Here is an 18,582-nt window from a genome sequence, read left to right as displayed (position 1 = left end):
AGGTCCACAGTGTGTCATGCCATGTGCCACTTTCAGGTCTCCTCACACTGCTGGTGTGTTCCATTTTGTCATAGAGTGCTGGCAGATTACGGGCCTCCCATTGCTGCTGTCTCCATCGCCACACTCTGCCATGTGCCACTTTCAGGTCTCCTCACACTGCTGCTGGGTTCCATTTTGTCAAAGGTTGCTGGCAGATTACGGGCCTCCCATTGCTGCTGCCAGGCCTGTAATCTGCCATGGGCCCCTGAACCACCTCCTCATGCTGCTGCCAGGTCCACAGTGTCTCATGGGTCCCTGTACGGCCTCCCATTGCTGCTGTCTCCATCGTCACACTCTGCCATGTGCCACTTTCAGGTCTCCTCACACTGCTGCTGGGTTCCATTTTGTCATAGAGTGCTGGCAGATTACGGGCCTCCCATAGCTGCTGCCAGGCCCCTAATCTGCCATGGGCCCCTGTACCGCCTTCTCATGCTGCTGCCAGGTCCACAGTGTGTCATGCCATGTGCCACTTTCAGGTCTCCTCACACTGCTGGTGTGTTCCATTTTGTCATAGGGTGCTGGAAGATTACGGGCCTCCCATAGCTGCTGCCAGGCCCCTAATCTGCCATGGGCCCCTGTACCGCCTCCTCATGCTGCTGCCAGGTCCACAGTGTGTCATGCCATGTGCCACTTTCAGGTCTCCTCACACTGCTGGTGTGTTGCATTTTGTCATAGGGTGCTGGCAGATTACGGGCCTCCCATAGCTGCTGCCAGGCCCCTAATCTGCCATGGGCCCCTGTACCGCCTCCTCATGCTGCTGCCAGGTCCACAGTGTCTCATGGGTCCCTGTACGGCCTCCCATTGCTGCTGTCTCCATCGCCACACTCTGCCATGTGCCACTTTCAGGTCTCCTCACACTGCTGCTGGGTTCCATTTTGTCATAGGTTGCTGGCAGATTACGGGCCTCCCATTGCTGCTGCCAGGCCTGTAATCTGCCATGGGCCCCTGTACCGCCTCCTCATGCTGCTGCCAGGTCCACAGTGTCTCATGGGTCCCTGTACGGCCTCCCATTGCTGCTGTCTCCATCGCCACACTCTGCCATGTGCCACTTTCAGGTCTCCTCACATTGCTGCTGGGTTCCATTTTGTCATAGGGTGCTGGCAGATTACGGGCCTCCCATTGCTGCTGCCAGGACCCTAATCTGCCATGGGCCCCTGTACCGCCTCCTCATGCTGCTGCCAGGTCCACAGTGTGTCATGCCATGTGCCACTTTCAGGTCTCCTCACATTGCTGCTGGGTTCCATTTTGTCATAGGTTGCTGGCAGATTACGGGCCTCCCATTGCTGCTGCCAGGCCTGTAATCTGACATGGGCCCCTGTACCGCCTCCTCATGCTGCTGCCAGGTCCACAATGTCTCATGGGTCCCTGTACGGCCTCCCATTGCTGCTGTCTCCATCGCCACACTCTGCCATGTGCCACTTTCAGGTCTCCTCACACTGCTGCTGTGTTCCATTTTGTCATACGTTGCTGGCAGATTACGGGCGTCTCCCATTGCTGCTGCCAGGCCCCTAATCTGCCATGGGCCCCTGTACCGCCTCCTCATGCTGCTGCCAGATCCACAGTGTCTCATGGGTCCCTGTACGGCCTCCCATTGCTGCTGTCTCCATCGCCACACTCTGCCATGTGCCACTTTCAGGTCTCCTCACACTGCTGGTGTGTTCCATTTTGTCATAGGTTGCTGGCAGATTATGGGCCTCCCATTGCTGTTGCCAGGCCTGTAATCTGCCATGGGCCCCTGTACCACCTCCTCATGCTGCTGCCAGGTCCACAGTGTCTCATGGGTCCCTGTACGGCCTCCCATTGCTGCTGTCTCCATCGTCACACTCTGCCATGTGCAGCTTTCAGGTCTCCTCACACTGCTGCTGGGTTCCATTTTGTCATAGGTTGCTGGCAGATTACGGGCCTCCCATAGCTGCTGCCAGGCCCCTAATCTGCCATGGGCCCCTGTACCACCTCCTCATGCTGCTGCCAGGTCCACAGTGTGTCATGCCATGTGCCACTTTCAGGTCTCCTCACACTGCTGGTGTGTTCCATTTTGTCATAGGGTGCTGGCAGATTACGGGCCTCCCATAGCTGCTGCCAGGCCCCTAATCTGCCATGGGCCCCTGTACCGCCTCCTCATGCTGCTGCCAGGTCCACAGTGTGTCATGCCATGTGCCACTTTCAGGTCTCCTCACACTGCTGGTGTGTTCCATTTTGTCATAGGGTGCTGGAAGATTACGGGCCTCCCATAGCTGCTGCCAGGCCCCTAATCTGCCATGGGCCCCTGTACCGCCTCCTCATGCTGCTGCCAGGTCCACAGTGTCTAATGGGTCCCTTTACCGCCTCCCATTGCTGCTGTCTCCATCGCCACACTCTGCCATGTGCCACTTTCAGGTCCCCTCACACTGCTGCTGGGTTCCATTTTGTCATAGGGTGCTGGCAGATTACGGGCCTCCCATTGCTGCTGCCAGGCCCCTAATCTGCCATGGGCCCCGGTACCGCCTCCTCATGCTGCTGCCAGGTCCAGAGTGTGTCATGGGTACCTGTACGGCCTCCCATTGCTGCTGCCAGGAGGCAGCAGGGTCGCAGCAGTGTCAGTGGAGGCAAACGGCCACGGAGTAGAGCACCAGCTCCACTGCAGCCTACCACCACGGCCAGTATTGGTGCCGGTGTGCACGGAGGAAGTAGCAGTCAGCCAATGAAGAGTAGCGGGGGCAAAGTTTCCTACTCGGCGGTGTGGCAATTTTTCCTCAAGCCGCCCGAGGAAGTAAACGTAGCCGTATGTCGACTATGTGGCCAGAAAGTCAAGCGTGGCCAGGGGGCCCATGTTGGGACTACAGCGTTGCGTCAGCATATGCAGCGTCGCCATTCGGTGGCCTGGGAAAACCGTGATAAAGATACGGCGGTTCTGCCTGCCCCAGCCCAGGGTTCCATTTTGTAATAGTGTGCTGGCAGATTACGGGCCTCCCATAGCTGCTGCCAGGCCTTAATCTGCCATGGGCCCCTGTACCGCCTCCTCATGCTGCTGCCAGGTCCACAGTGTCTCATGGGTCCCTGTACCGTCTCCCATTGCTGCTGTCTCCATCGCCACACTCTGCCATGTGCCACTTTCAGGTCTCCTCACATTGCTGCTGGGTTCCATTTTGTCATAGGGTGCTGGCAGATTACGGGCCTCCCATTGCTGCTGCCAGGCCCCTAATCTGCCATGGGCCCCTGTACCGCCTCCTCATGCTGCTGCCAGGTCCACAGTGTGTCATGCCATGTGCCACTTTCAGGTCTCCTCACACTGCTGGTGTGTTCCAATTTGTCATAGGGTGCTGGCAGATTACGGGCCTCCCATAGCTGCTGCCAGGCCCCTAATCTGCCATGGGCCCCTGTACCGCCTCCTCATGCTGCTGCCAGGTCCACAGTGTGTCATGCCATGTGCCACTTTCAGGTCTCCTCACACTGCTGGTGTGTTCCATTTTGTCATAGGGTGCTGGCAGATTACGGGCCTCCCATAGCTGCTGCCAGGCCCCTAATCTGCCATGGGCCCCTGTACCGCCTCCTCATGCTGCTGCCAGGTCCACAGTGTCTAATGGGTCCCTTTACCGCCTCCCATTGCTGCTGTCTCCATCGCCACACTCTGCCATGTGCCACTTTCAGGTCTCCTCACACTGCTGCTGGGTTCCATTTTGTCATAGGGTGCTGGCAGATTACGGGCCTCCCATTGCTGCTGCCAGGCCCCTAATCTGCCATGGGCCCCTGTACCACCTCCTCATGCTGTTGCCAGGTCCAGAGTGTGTCATGGGTACCTGTACGGCCTCCCATTGCTGCTGCCAGGAGGCAGCAGGGTCGCAGCAGTGTCAGTGGAGGCAAACGGCCACGGAGTAGAGCACCAGCTCCACTGCAGCCTACCACCACGGCCAGTATTGGTGCCGGTGTGCACGGAGGAAGTAGCAGTCAGCCAGTGAGGAGTAGCGGGGGCAAAGTTTCCTACTCGGCGGTGTGGCAATTTTTCCTCAAGCCGCCCGAGGAAGTAAACGTAGCCGTATGTCGACTATGTGGCCAGAAAGTCAAGCGTGGCCAGGGGGCCCATGTTGGGACTACAGCGTTGCGTCAGCATATGCAGCGTCGCCATTCGGTGGCCTGGGAAAACCGTGATAAAGATACGGCGGTTCTGCCTGCCCCAGCCCAGGGTTCCATTTTGTCATAGGGTGCTGGCAGATTACGGGCCTCCCATAGCTGCTGCCAGGCCTTAATCTGCCATGGGCCCCTGTACCGCCTCCTCATGCTGCTGCCAGGTCCACAGTGTCTCATGGGTCCCTGTACCGTCTCCCATTGCTGCTGTCTCCATCGCCACACTCTGCCATGTGCCACTTTCAGGTCTCCTCACATTGCTGCTGGGTTCCATTTTGTCATAGGGTGCTGGCAGATTACGGGCCTCCCATTGCTGCTGCCAGGCCCCTAATCTGCCATGGGCCCCTGTACCGCCTCCTCATGCTGCTGCCAGGTCCACAGTGTGTCATGCCATGTGCCACTTTCAGGTCTCCTCACACTGCTGGTGTGTTCCATTTTGTCATAGGGTGCTGGCAGATTACGGGCCTCCCATAGCTGCTGCCAGGCCCCTAATCTGCCATGGGCCCCTGTACCGCCTCCTCATGCTGCTGCCAGGTCCACAGTGTCTCATGGGTCCCTGTACCGCCTCCCATTGCTGCTGTCTCCATCGCCACACTCTGCCATGTGCCACTTTCAGGTCTCCTCACACTGCTGGTGGGTTTCCATTTTGTCATAGGGTGCTGTATGGCCTCCCATTGCTGCTGCCAGGCCCGTAATCTGCCATGGGCCCCCGTACCGACTCCTCATGCTGCTGCCAGGCCCGTAATCTGTCATGGGCCCCTGTTGTCGCTTGTTGGCATATTCCGCTCGTTCAGATGATCCTTCTCCTGCTACTCCTCTTCACGGATTCCGTCAGCAGTCTTTCTTGGAATCCGTTTCCAAGAGACAACAGTTTGCGAGCACGCACCAGACGGTGCAGAAGCTGAACGTCCTCCTGTCCAAGTTGCTGCTGCCAGGCCCCTAATCTGTCATGTGCCCCTGTACCGCCTCCTCATGCTGCTGCCATGTCCAGAGTGTGTCATGGGCCCCCGTACCGACTCCTCATGCTGCTGCCAGGCCCGTAATCTGTCATGGGCCCCTGTACCGCCTCCTCATGCTGCTGCCTGGTCCACAGTGTGTCATGGGTCCCTGTACGGCCTCCCATTGCTGCTGCCAGGCCCGTAATCTGCCATGGGCCCCCGTACCAACTCCTCATGCTGCTGCCAGGCCTGTAATCTGTCATGGGCCCCTGTACCGCCTCCTCATGCTGCTGCCAGGTCCACAGTGTGTCATGGGTCCCTGTGCGGCCTCCCATTGCTGCTGTCTCCATCGCCACACTCTGCCATGTTCCACTTTCAGGTCTCCTCACACTGCTGGTGGGTTCCATTTTGTCATAGGGTGCTGTACGGCCTCCCATTGCTGCTGCCACACCCGTAATCTGCCATGGGCCCCCGTACCGACTCCTCATGCTGCTGCCAGGTCCAGAGTGTGTCATGGGTCCCTGTACGGCCTCCCATTGCTGCTGCCAGGCCCGTAATCTGCCATGGGCCCCCGTACCGACTCCTCATGCTGCTGCCAGGCCCGTAATCTGTCATGGGCCCCTGTACCGCCTCCTCATGCTGCTGCCAGGTCCAGAGTGTGTCATGGGCCCCCGTACCGACTCCTCATGCTGCTGCCAGGCCTGTAATCTGTCATGGGCCCCTGTACCGCCTCCTCATGCTGCTGCCAGGTCCAGAGTGTGTCATGGGTCCCTGTACGGCCTCCCATTGCTGCTGCCAGGCCCGTAATATGCCATGGGCCCCTGTACCGACTCCTCATGCTGCTGCAAGGCCCGTAATCTGTCATGGGCCCCTGTACCGCCTCCTCATGCTGCTGCCAGGTCCAGAGTGTGTCATGGGCCCCCATACCGACTCCTCATGCTGCTGCCAGGCCCGTAATCTGTCATGGGCCCCTGTACCGCCTCCTCATGCTGTTGCCAGGTCCAGAGTGTGCCATGTGTCCCTGTACGGCCTCCCATTGCTGCTGCAAGGCCCGTAATCTGCCATGGGCCCCCGTTGTCGCTTGTTGGCATATTCCGCTCGTTCAGATGCTCCTTCTCCTGCTACTCCTCTTCACGGATTCCGTCAGCAGTCTTTCTTGGAATCCGTTTCCAAGAGACAACTGTTTGCGAGCACGCACCCGACGGTGCAGAAGCTGAACGTCCTCCTGTCCAAGTTGCTGCTGCCAGGCCCGTAATCTGTCATGCGCCCCTGTACCGCCTCCTCATGCTGCTGCCAGATCCAGAGTGTGTCATGGGCCCCCGTACCGACTCCTCTTGCTGCTGCCAGGCCCGTAATCTGTCATGGGCCCCTGTACCGCCTCCTCATGCTGCTGCCAGGTCCAGAGTGTGTCATGGGTCCCTGTACGGCCTCCCATTGCTGCTGCCAGGCCCGTAATCTGCCATGGGCCCCCGTACCAACTCCTCATGCTGCTGCCAGGCCCGTAATCTGTCATGGGCCCCTGTACCGCCTCCTCATGCTGCTGCCAGGTCCAGAGTGTGTCATGGGTCCCTGTACGGCCTCCCATTGCTGCTGCCAGGCCCGTAATCTGCCATGGGCCCCCGTACCAACTCCTCATGCTGCTGCCAGGCCCGTAATCTGTCATGGGCCCCTGTACCGCCTCCTCATGCTGCTGCCAGGTCCAGAGTGTGTCATGGGCCCCTGTACCGACTCCTCATGCTGCTGCCAGGCCCGTAATCTGTCATGGGCCCCTGTACCGCCTCCTCATGCTGCTGCCAGGTCCAGAGTGTGTCATGGGCCCCCGTACCGACTCCTCATGCTGCTGCCAGGCCCGTAATCTGTCATGGGCCCCTGTACCGCCTCCTCATGCTGCTGCCAGGTCCAGAGTGTGTCATGGGTCCCTGTACGGCCTCCCATTGCTGCTGCCAGGCCCGTAATATGCCATGGGCCCCCGTACCGACTCCTCATGCTGCTGCCAGGCCCGTAATCTGTCATGGGCCCCTGTACCGCCTCCTCATGCTGCTGCCAGGTCCAGAGTGTGTCATGGGCATCCGTACCGACTCCTCATGCTGCTGCCAGGCCCGTAATCTGTCATGGGCCCCTGTACCGCCTCCTCATGCTGCTGCCAGGTCCAGAGTGTGTCATGGGTCCCTGTACGGCCTCCCATTGCTGCTGCCAGGCCCGTAATATGCCATGGGCCCCCGTACCGACTCCTCATGCTGCTGCCAGGCCCGTAATCTGTCATGGGCCCCTGTACCGCCTCCTCATGCTGCTGCCAGGTCCAGAGTGTGTCATGGGCCCCCGTACCGACTCCTCATGCTGCTGCCAGGCCCGTAATCTGTCATGGGCCCCTGTACCGCCTCCTCATGCTGCTGCTAGGTCCAGAGTGTGTCATGGGTCCCTGTACGGCCTCCCATTGCTGCTGCCAGGCCCGTAATCTGCCATGGGCCCCCGTACCGACTCCTCATGCTGCTGCCAGGCCCGTAATCTGTCATGGGCCCCTGTACCGCCTCCTCATGCTGCTGCCAGGTCCAGAGTGTGTCATGGGCATCCGTACCGACTCCTCATGCTGCTGCCAGGCCCGTAATCTGTCATGGGCCCCTGTACCGCCTCCTCATGCTGCTGCCAGGTCCAGAGTGTGTCATGGGTCCCTGTACGGCCTCCCATTGCTGCTGCCAGGCCCGTAATATGCCATGGGCCCCCGTACCGACTCCTCATGCTGCTGCCAGGCCCGTAATCTGTCATGGGCCCCTGTACCGCCTCCTCATGCTGCTGCCAGGTCCAGAGTGTGTCATGGGCCCCCGTACCGACTCCTCATGCTGCTGCCAGGCCCGTAATCTGTCATGGGCCCCTGTACCGCCTCCTCATGCTGCTGCCAGGTCCAGAGTGTGTCATGGGTCCCTGTACGGCCTCCCATTGCTGCTGCCAGGCCCTTAATCTGCCATGGGCCCCCGTACTGACTCCTCATGCTGCTGCCAGGCCCGTAATCTGTCATGGGCCCCTGTACCGCCTCCTCATGCTGCTGCCAGGTCCAGAGTGTGTCATGGGTCCCTGTACGGCCTCCCATTGCTGCTGTCTCCATCGCCACACTCTGCCATGTGCCACTTTCAGGTCTCCTCACACTGCTGGTGGGTTCCATTTTGTCATAGGGTACTGTATGGCCTCCCATTGCTGCTGCCTCCACCGCCACACTGTGGCTCCACACACTGGTTTTGGCCCCGTGACTGCCCAAATGAGTGAAGTGTGCGGTGATTCTAAGATCGACGGCACTCATCTGCATGTCATACTGACTGACAGTATTATTTCTCTTCCCCAGCAGACTCCAAGGGCATTTAAATTAAAGGTACAGTGTTCTGCACTAATATAAAGGCTCTCTGAAGCCTAGAAACACCCTTTTATAAGTTAAATTCGCAGCGAATATATTCGACTCGAATCAAATTTTTTTCACGAATTCGCCGAATCAGTCGAATCGAATCTTTAAATAATTCGCTCATCTCTAGTTATAATATTATTTACATCAGCATACATCTGTTCCTGTCCATCAAACATCATATGTATAGCATCCCTTCCTTATATGAAATGGCTTTGCTAAGCAGTAATAATTTCCATAGAAGGTATTAAGATCACTAACTATGACGTAAATTTGCCTCTTAAAAGACCATGAGACAACGGACATGAGAGACTCTCACTCACACGCTAATACTGACACTCTTATACATAACACACACATACATACAGGACTGAGAAGCTGCAACAGGTGCAAGCTGCTAGATCATCAATTCCGTCTACTTCCGGCTTTTTTACAAAGTCTAGAAGGACAGCATGAAGGACATGGGTAACTGCACATGGCAAGGACAGCCATGACAAATAATGGTGACTTTATCATTAAACTTTTGCTTGTTATTTAGGCTAGTAGTTTTATCTACATGGAACTGTTCATGATACGCTTTACATTGTTATTTTACACCATTGTGTGATAGAATAAAATCACACTTCATTTTTTATTTCAATGGCTCTTCATTCATAATCACCTCAAGACACTAAAAGAAGTATTGTATGTGTCTAAAATCTAACAAGGATAAAAAGGAATCTTCCTCTTTTCTGCAATAGATGAACATTCATGGTATATTGGAACACAGGGGAGCCGGAATTTAGAAACAAAACATGAACTTCGCCTTTAACCTGATTGTAGGGAGTTGGTACAGCCGAGTCCTTGACAACCAATGACAGGAATGGCAATATTTGCTTACATGGCCGTGTAATCATGGGATAGAAAAAATGGTGCAACTCATATCTGGCCCTTCTGGTTTTGTAAGGATTTTAAGGGGGAACCCCCAAGCTAAAATAAAAAAAAGAAGTGTGGGGTCCCCTAAAAAATGTATACTAAACACTTATCCAAACATGGAGCCTGGGGCAGACAATGAAAGGGGGGGTCCCCTCCTCTGAACCATACCTGACCACATGCCCTAAACATGGAGGGGTACCTTTCCAAGGGGGGGGTCTCTTGGCAAAGCACCCTTTCCCATGTTGATGAGGACAAGGGCTTCTTCCCCACAACCTGGGCCTGGTGGCTGTACATAGTACTCATTCACAAAGAAAACATGTACACAGGTATTGACAAGTCCTTTACTCATCAACAGAAGTCCCATTGATGTACATTCATCATCGATCACATGGTCCCGTCATGTAGATCCACTTCAATCATGATGTCCAATGCCGGCCAACTGGGAAAAAGACGAAAACTCTGCTTGCCAATCCACGTTTGGTCCTATCTATTCCCTCCCTCTGACAGGTGAAAGCCCAAATATACAGGGGGGCGGGGTCTCCTATATGACATCACTGAACAACTATGGAGGGAACTATATTTGGTCAATAGAAAATTCCTCCTGCGCTTCAATGGATAATCCCTAACCTAAGCTGCTCACTCCCTACTCCTTGTACCAATAAGAGAACACAAAAAGAAATAACTAAACGGTGTAATGATAATAAATATCTACATATCTGTGCAGAACACAAACATAACAAATACATAAAATAAATAAATGGTGTAGCGATAATAAATATCTACATATCTGTGCAGAACACAAACATAACAAAGACATAAAATAAATAAATAAATGGTGTAGTGATAATAAATATCTACATATCTGCGCAGAACACAAACATAACAAATACATAAAATAAATAAATGAATGAATAAATAAATCACTTGTGATACACAAACAAGTGAAAAAAACCTGTGAAGAGAATACACAGGCGAGAACCCCCCCATCCCCAACTGGGGGATCAAATACAAATGTGATATCAGTGAGTAAATGTCAGTGAATAAAAGTCACCCCCTATATTTAAGGGAACATAATAAACATTTAAATATAAAGTGCAACCCCTAATGGGGAACAATGAGTACAAAGTGATGTGTGTAGCAAACCACATAATCACAGCAAACAAACAATACGTCATATATAAGGTCAGTCCATAAAAAAGTCCCCTCTGACTTCAGGGTACCCTGAAGAAGTCACGTGATCATCGTGACATAACACGCTGGTACGCCGTGACAGGACTTCCGGTGCGCGGTGACGTCACTTCCGGGGTGGGCACCATATTGGGACACCAGGAAATCATGCAGTACACCCATTACATGAGGTGAAAGGCTGATCTGAATTCATCTAAATGTGATGGGAATTCTCTGGCATTTTTTACTTTAATAAAGCTGACTTACACTATGGAGGATCTTTATTGTTTCTATTCTGATCCTCTGATGTGAGCGGCATTGCAAGATTATCCAGCGGTTGGAGGGAGTTCAGGAGGAATCCTGACACTGCTGATGCTATCCAGTGCGGTCATCTTTCATATGACGCGGTAGTTCCTGTGAGGAACGTGGTTGATCCATTAAGTGAGCTGGCCTGTGTGGTCACTGTAAGGAGGGGAGGGGGCACTCAGGACATTTAAGGATTTTTCACGATTGCTGTTTATTCGTGTTCACAAGAGTTTGTCAGAGGGGACTTTTTTATGGACTGACCTTATATATGACGTATTGTTCGTTTGCTGTGATTAAGTGGTTTGCTACACACATGACTTTGTACTCATTGTTCCCCATTAGGGGTTGCACTTTATATTTAAATGTTTATTATGTTCCCTTAAATATAGGGGGTGACATTTACTCACTGATATCACATTTGTATTTGATCCCCCAGTTGGGGATGGGGGGGGGGGGGGGGTTCGCACCTATGTATTCTCTTCACAGGTTTTTTTCACTTGTTTGTTTATTACGAGTGATTTATTTATTCATTCATTTATTTATTTATTTATTTTATGTATTTGTTATGTTTGTGTTCTGCACAGATATGTAGATATTTATTAGCGCTACACCATTTAGTTGTTTATTATTCATATTTGGTCAATGATGTCATGGGCGTCCCCCAGACATGTCATGTAATGGAGTTTTGAATTATTAATGTTTCTCTATAAATATTACTGAAATCGCTGCTCCCAGCCACACCAAATGTTTGTATTTTTGTGCTTTGGTCCATTTTAGCCGCCATGTTATTAGTCTGACAATTCCAGCAAATTTTACCATTCTTTGCATTGGTATATATATGTTCCCCCCGGCAATGCCCCGCCCCCTCTCCCCCCCATGCCCTTTATACATTCTCTCTCTATTAGCCTTAAAAATCAGCACAATTAACCCCCAGAAGGTGTCCCCCACAGATGTGATTGGGGTTCAGGAAATGTGACACTCCCTTCAAATATTATTTCTTTGCCGACTTTTTATATTTTAGATGTAACATTTGTTGTCTTCCTTTTGTAGCGCTTACCCTGCAGGAGCCGCTGGTGATGACGGGTCCTCTGTTCTGCCACGACTCTTAGAGCTGCTTGGTCCCCACTGACACACCCGGCTGTAGGTTGGAGCCCGTGTAACCCATGCGTTAGTAAGCTGCCACTCTATGACACTACACAGAGAGTAGGCCAAGCAACTGGAGTAGGTGAGATGAATGCAGTAAAGCAATGCTGATAAATATTTCATAACTCAATGAACAAGCAAGCACACAGGGTTACAGATGCTGTACTAGATTGGCAATGCCCGATAGGCCGCCCTATAACCGTAACAATGTTATACCAAATTATAATGGACACAAACAGGGTTACAGTATTGCCATCAATGACACCAAGAAAACAAATGTCCTCATGTGTACTCCATGCATACAGCCCCAATAGTGGCCGGGCATATGTGCTCCTGACAAAGTTGTACCCCTGGAGGTGGCTATGAAGTATTGGTGCCTAATTGCCAGTTTTGGCTAGCTTTAGTTGGGGCCCTTCTGAAGGTGGTGCACATGTAGCTGTCCCTTTTAGAGTGTGCAGTAGACGGCTAGTGGGTTGCTGAATAAAGAGCTGTCTATATTGCCCTAACTATGTCAATGTTGGGATAAACACGGATGGTCAGCTCACCCCTCCTGGCACACAGAAATCCAGTCCAGATCACTTGGCAGTCTGCAGTTCTATGAAGTCAGGTCCCAGAAGCTCAGCTCTGGTGTAGGCCCTCACACCAGCAGCAGATCTCTACAGCCTTGGGTTCTGTCATGGCAGGAGACCTCACAGCCTCTCAGTACTTTGAACCTTGGGTGGGCACAGACACCCCAGCGATAGGTCTGCACTTCTCCAGGTCCCCGTACATAAGAAGCTCACAGTGGCTCAGGCTCTTGGCACTGTGGTGTGGGGGTGTATATAGAGAATGTGTCAATGGAATGGAAGGATGTTTGAGGCACAACTCACACAAAATATATTATATTACCATTTCATATACTTTATTCCAGAAGAATCATGAAGTTATAAATTCATTGAGAACAAAGCTTTCAGATAACCTCCATTTGTCATCATTATTTGTACATAATGTATCCATTTCCAGAACGTATGGTCATCTCCACCTCCACACATTCATTTCTACAAACTCCTCCCATTTGTATTCTATGACTGAACTCGACACGTTTCCTGGATTGGGATCCACTTCTTCAGGGAGAAGAATAATGGAGGATTGTTTAAGAATCAACACAACAAAATGTTCCAAAAATGAAGAAAACACAGAAATGTATAGATTGCTACATTTGTATACAACAATGTCAGAGTGCCCATGCTGTGGCTGCAGATACCTGGAAACCACCAGGGGAGGCGCTACACCATGATAGGAAATTCTATTGGGGGGACCAACACGGGGCCGAGGCTAGCCCCACCCTCTAAGAGGATCCTTCTCTTCCATAGAAATGCTGGAAGGAGCCCCCTTCCATAGCTATCTTGTGTAACACGGGCAAGTACTAGAAAGAGGAGAATTCTAAGATGAAAGCAGAGATAGATTCAGAACATCCATGTCCTCCATCTCTAAAGACGATTTCCAATATCTCATAGAATCCAACATCGTTTCTTCACGACTTCCCCCCCCCCACCAATTCTCACATCCCCCCTACATGTACCAATCACCATTGTTTTACTAGAAAAAGACTTAGAACCCCTAAACATTATATATATATTAAGAAGAGACCCGAGAGAATAAAATGGTGGGTGATGCAATTTTGTGTCACATGGTATTTACGCTGCGATTTTTCAAACGCAATCTTTTGGTAAATAATACACTTTAATGAATTTTAATGGAAAAAAACACACAATATATAACCTGGAACTTAATTATCTCCATAAGTGAGGATTTAAACATTTTTAGGGGTTACCAGTTTGGAGTTACAGAGGAGGTCTGGAGCCGCCATCATTGCTCTTGTTGTAACGTTTGTGGTGATGCCTCACATGTGTGGTGGGAACACCGTTTACATATGTGGAAGTTACCTACATATACATGTGAGCACGGGGGATGGGGACATGTTAAAAAAAGTATTTTTTTCATATTTTTACAATGTCCCTTTATGTATTTATTTATTTTTATCACTTTTATTGCTGTCATAAGAAATGTAAACATCCTCTACCCTGGAAAGGAGGAGATAAACAAACATCGATCTCTGCATTCCACGAAAAAATGTCAGTGTTCACATCTGCCGGAACCTGAAGTGACGTCCGGCCTCCCAGGACCATAGAGATGGCCAAGGACCATCCAGCCCACAGCCAGCTCTATGGTAATCATGCAGTACCTCCGGTTTAGGTACTGGGCTCCCTGATCACACAGGAGATGGTTGAGAGACCCCAGTGGGTGGGGAAGGGGGGGTTCCCCTCCAGCTGCCTATAAAAGCAGTCCAGCAGCTAATCAGCCACTAGGATGGCTTTTCCATGACAAGGAATGTCCAGCCTGGAGCTGCAGTCATCATCCCAGTACGTCCTACAGGCAGGAAGGGGCTAAAGTCTAAACCATCAATGAGGTGGATAGTGCACGGTGCTGCAGAGTGTGAGAGCCGGAGCAACCAATCAGAGGGGGGAGTGCAGGCAGCACTGTGATGTCTATTACTGATCAGCATGTTCCCCGCTCTCACCCTCTTCATCTTCCCGTCTATTCTACATATTAGCAGCCTGATGTATGACGGCTCTCTGTAGAATATCGTCTTCTCTGGTGGGGAAGATGAGGAGGGTGAGAGCGGAGAACACGCTGCACAGCAACATCCATCTCAGTGCTGCTTCCACTGACACCGACACCCACACTGCTCCAATTCTAGGAAGGAGATGTTCTATTACAGTCCATGCCAAGACAAAGACTTGATTTCTAGTTGTGGATGGTGTGGGGAAGGAGGAGAACCCCGGCTGGCTTTTCCTACTATAGGGGGCTCTGGGACAAGGAGTGAGGGCCAATCTGTACCAGGGACACAGACATAGAAAGATCTGACAGGGGCCCCAAACCTTCCCCTTCTTTACTCCACTAAACATAGGATTCTTATTTCACTCTGTGTTTCTGTTGGAGAGTTCCTCTCATTTCCTGTCTAGGAAAATGTTGTCACCGGGACAGGAAGTGAGGAGAACTCTTTCTAACGGAGCCCCAGATAGGAAACACCTGACCGGGGATCTAATCCTGACCCACTCGGCCTACAAACTAAGTCTTCAGTCCCACTGGATCCCACTTTGTAATCTGGAAATGTCACGTGAAGTAATTTAATCTCAAAGTCGGATGTCAGTGCGACTTCAGATGCGACTTGCAGGACATCTGTGTGACTTTATATACAAGTCTATGCAAGTCGCAGCTGAACTTGGAAAAAGTAGTGCAGGAAGAACTTTCATAATCGGTGCGACTCGGATGGAGGGGGATTTGTACCGGTATGACCGCTTCCATTGTGGACAATAGAGTGCGACTTGTCATGTGATGAGAAACTATCAACTCACATGACGAGTCGCACCGCTGTGACCGGGGACTAAGAAACACAGTCTGGGCTCTCTGGTACATCAGATTATTTCTTTCAGTAGTAAATCTGTAGAAGACGTCTTCATATATTTCCTCTCAGATTGTTACATTGATTTCCATCTCTTTGTAGTATACATTGTATGGAGGAGGGGGAGGGGCAGGAAAGAGAGGGAGGAGCTGAGAGAAGGGGGAGGGGCAGAGAGAAGGGGGAGGGGCAGAGAGGAGGGGGAGGGGCAGAGAGAAGAGGGAGGGGAAGAGTGGAGAGGGAGGGGTGACCTCATCCTATCCCATCACAGTGACCGCACCCCACCCTCTATGTCTGATCATGTGCCACCCCACACAGAGGAACCACATGGGGGAGGGGCAGGGGGAAGGGGAGGGGCAGAGAAGAGGGGGAGGGAAAGGGAGGAGAGGTGACCCCATCCTATCCCATTCTAGTGACTGCACCCCACCCTCTATGTCTGATCATGGTGCAACCCCATATAGAGCGACCACATGGGGGAGGGGCAGTGAGGAGGAGGAGCAGAGAGGAGAGGTGATCCCCATCCTATCCCATCACAGTGACCACACCCCACCCTCTATGTCTGATCATGGTGACACCCCACACAGAGGGATCACATGGAGGGAGGGACAGGGAGGGGGGAGGGGCAGGAAGAGATGGCTGGTGTCACACTGTGATAACTCTGCTTAAAAATTACAAAGTATTATGTCAGATTGTCGATAGATGGATGGATGGATGGATGGATGGATGGATGGATGGATCGATCGCATCATCATCATCATCACTGACCATTAGGACCAATGTTATTGTGACTCCAATAATTGGACAGAAATTCTACCCAATCACAGAGATCGGTGACAGAGGAGAAATCTCACATTTATTTATAGTACAAAATCTTGCAGGAAGCCCCGCCCACCTCTATATACTATTGGATGAATATGAAATGAACTCCAATTTTTTGTCTGACATCACCAGGCTGTGGGCGGAGTTCTCACATCTCCCCCCTCCCCCCACATATCTTTATACAACCTCCCCCTACATGTACCCCAGCATGGAGGGGCTCAGTGAAGGTGGTGGTGAAGGTGTGGAGGTGTTGGATCGGGTCACACAGATCATAGAAGGAGATCCGCCCGGCCTCATAATCCAGATCTATCCTGACTCTGTTACTGGAGGGATTGGGGGGTAATGGGATCCGATGTCTGTCATGTATCACTGAATACTGATCACCTTCCCTGTCCAACCCCCAGGACTTGGTATTATATCCAATCACTGACTCCTCCCCTCCTCTCCTGACTATACTGGGGTAACACATCCCGACTGTCCAGCTCTCTGACCCCCCGACATCCACATCCCAGTAATGTCTCCCTGAGGAGAACCTCTGACTGCTCATCATCTGAGGACAATACAGGAATCTCTCTGGTGTTTTGGGGCGATTCTGGTTTCTCTCTGACCTGGACACAGTTTTCCCGCCATCTGATATCTGTAGATCATTACCAGCTGTGTTTCCATCCAGTAATATGTCTGCAGCCCCCTGTATATAGAAGGATACATTTCCCCCTGTTATTATATCAGATAAACCTGTGTGTAAGACCCCCGCCACATCCAGCCCCCCTCCATCATGGAGGAGGTCCTCATGTCTCTCTCTGTCCTCATCATCTCCATCCTCAGTATCACACAAGTCACCTGTGTCTGATTCCTGTAGGACAGTCAGTGGATCCATCATGTTACACAGCTCCTCAATGTCCCTCATCTTCCTGGACAGCTCCTCCTTCTTTATTTCCAGATCCCGGATGAAGATGGAGACCCGCTCTGCCCTCCCGGAGATGTCCCTCAGGACTCTCTTCTCCAGGTCTTCCAGACGTCTCCTGAGGTCTATAAACAGGGCAGTGACTCTCTTGGTGTCACCAGCTTCTTCTTCTTCTACTTTCCTCCTGTGTTCCTGCAGACTCTGGACTCTTTCCTCCATCTCCTCTCTCTTTGTCAGAAGTTTCTGCAGAACATTCCTCAGTGTCTCCTTCTTCTTCTCAGAAGCCCCATCCAGTGACATCATCTCATGTCCTTTATGTCCTCCAATCATACAACAAGACATACAGATACAGGTCTCATCCTCAGTGCAGTAATACTCCAGGATCTTCTTATGGACGGAGCATTTCCTGCTCTCCATGGACAAGGTGGGGTCAGATAAGATGTGTTCTGGGGACTTTTTGTGGACTCTCAGGTGTTTATCACACAGAGAAACCTCACAGAGTAGACAGGATCTAACAGCAGGTACAGGAGAGTCCACACAGTAAGTACAGAAGACCCCGGAGTCCTCCTGACCTGGCTGAGCAGACAGGAAATTCTCTGCTATGTTACGTAGTTTCATGTTCTTCTGCAGTGGAGGACGACCCGGAAACTTCTGTCTGCATTCAGGACAGGAATATCCTCCAGACCCCTCCTGTGTATCCAGCACACGACCAATACAGACCCGGCAGAAGTTGTGTCCACATCTCAGGGTCACAGGATCGGTATAAATGTCCAGACAGACGGAACATTCCAGCTCAGCTCTCAGAGCAGAAGACGCCATCGCTGACCACAGAAGAGAAACTAAACTGAAAGTCTCTGACAATGGAGAGGAATGCAGTGGGGGAGGGGTGACACCCTCCTACACAGGGTGAGGCTGGGCTGGGTGAGTATTATAGGACATGGAGATCAGAGTACAGAAGGAAGAAGCTTTTATTTGCAGTAGTCATGGTAATCGCACCTCCCAACATTGCAGGACAGAGAACGAGGGAAAGACGGATGTGGGGAGAAGTGAGGAGCACTAAGTGCATTGAGATGGGAAGTGGAGGTGACTACATGATGCTGAAAAGGGATTCGGTTCTATAGAGTCTGAGCTCACACTATACACTGCGTATACTGCAGCCTGTGTACCCCCAAAACATGTCTTCATTATTGCACCCCAACATGCAGAGAGTAATGGGGGTAGTCACCTCGTCTAGGCAGGTTCAGTCTGTACTGAGTGCCCCCTTCAGTCTGAGGATGGGATATGTGGTTCCACTGGTGTAATATTACTATAGGGAAATGCCTTGTGGGTAAACAGCACCCCTTCAGTCTGAGGATGGGATATGTGGTTCCTTTGGTGTAATATTACTATAGGGAAATGCCTTGTGGGTAAACAGCGCCCC

General features: G+C 51.7%; 1 protein-coding gene across 1 annotated transcript; it reads right to left on the bottom strand.

Annotated features, from left to right (window-relative positions):
* Positions 1–12,876: 12,876 nt before the first annotated feature.
* On the bottom strand, positions 12,877–18,029 carry LOC149443711 (E3 ubiquitin-protein ligase TRIM39-like). The gene has a single exon (XM_089655365.1). The coding sequence runs from the start codon at positions 17,979–17,981 to the stop codon at positions 16,407–16,409; it is 1,575 nt and encodes a 524-aa protein (XP_089511491.1). The 5' UTR covers positions 17,982–18,029; the 3' UTR covers positions 12,877–16,406.
* Positions 18,030–18,582: the final 553 nt, after the last annotated feature.

The sequence above is a fragment of the Staurois parvus genome, unplaced genomic scaffold (genome assembly GCF_062004578.1).
Source record: "Staurois parvus isolate SC_StPar_1 unplaced genomic scaffold, SC_StPar_1.0 ptg000837l, whole genome shotgun sequence".
Classification (NCBI taxonomy): domain Eukaryota; kingdom Metazoa; phylum Chordata; class Amphibia; order Anura; family Ranidae; genus Staurois; species Staurois parvus.
This window is presented reverse-complemented; position numbering and strand designations above follow the sequence as displayed.

Bases quoted from the DNA above. Each gene is read 5' to 3' on its own strand.
- LOC149443711 (XM_089655365.1), bottom strand. From the start codon at position 17,981: ATGGCGTCTTCTGCTCTGAGAGCTGAGCTGGAATGTTCCGTCTGTCTG.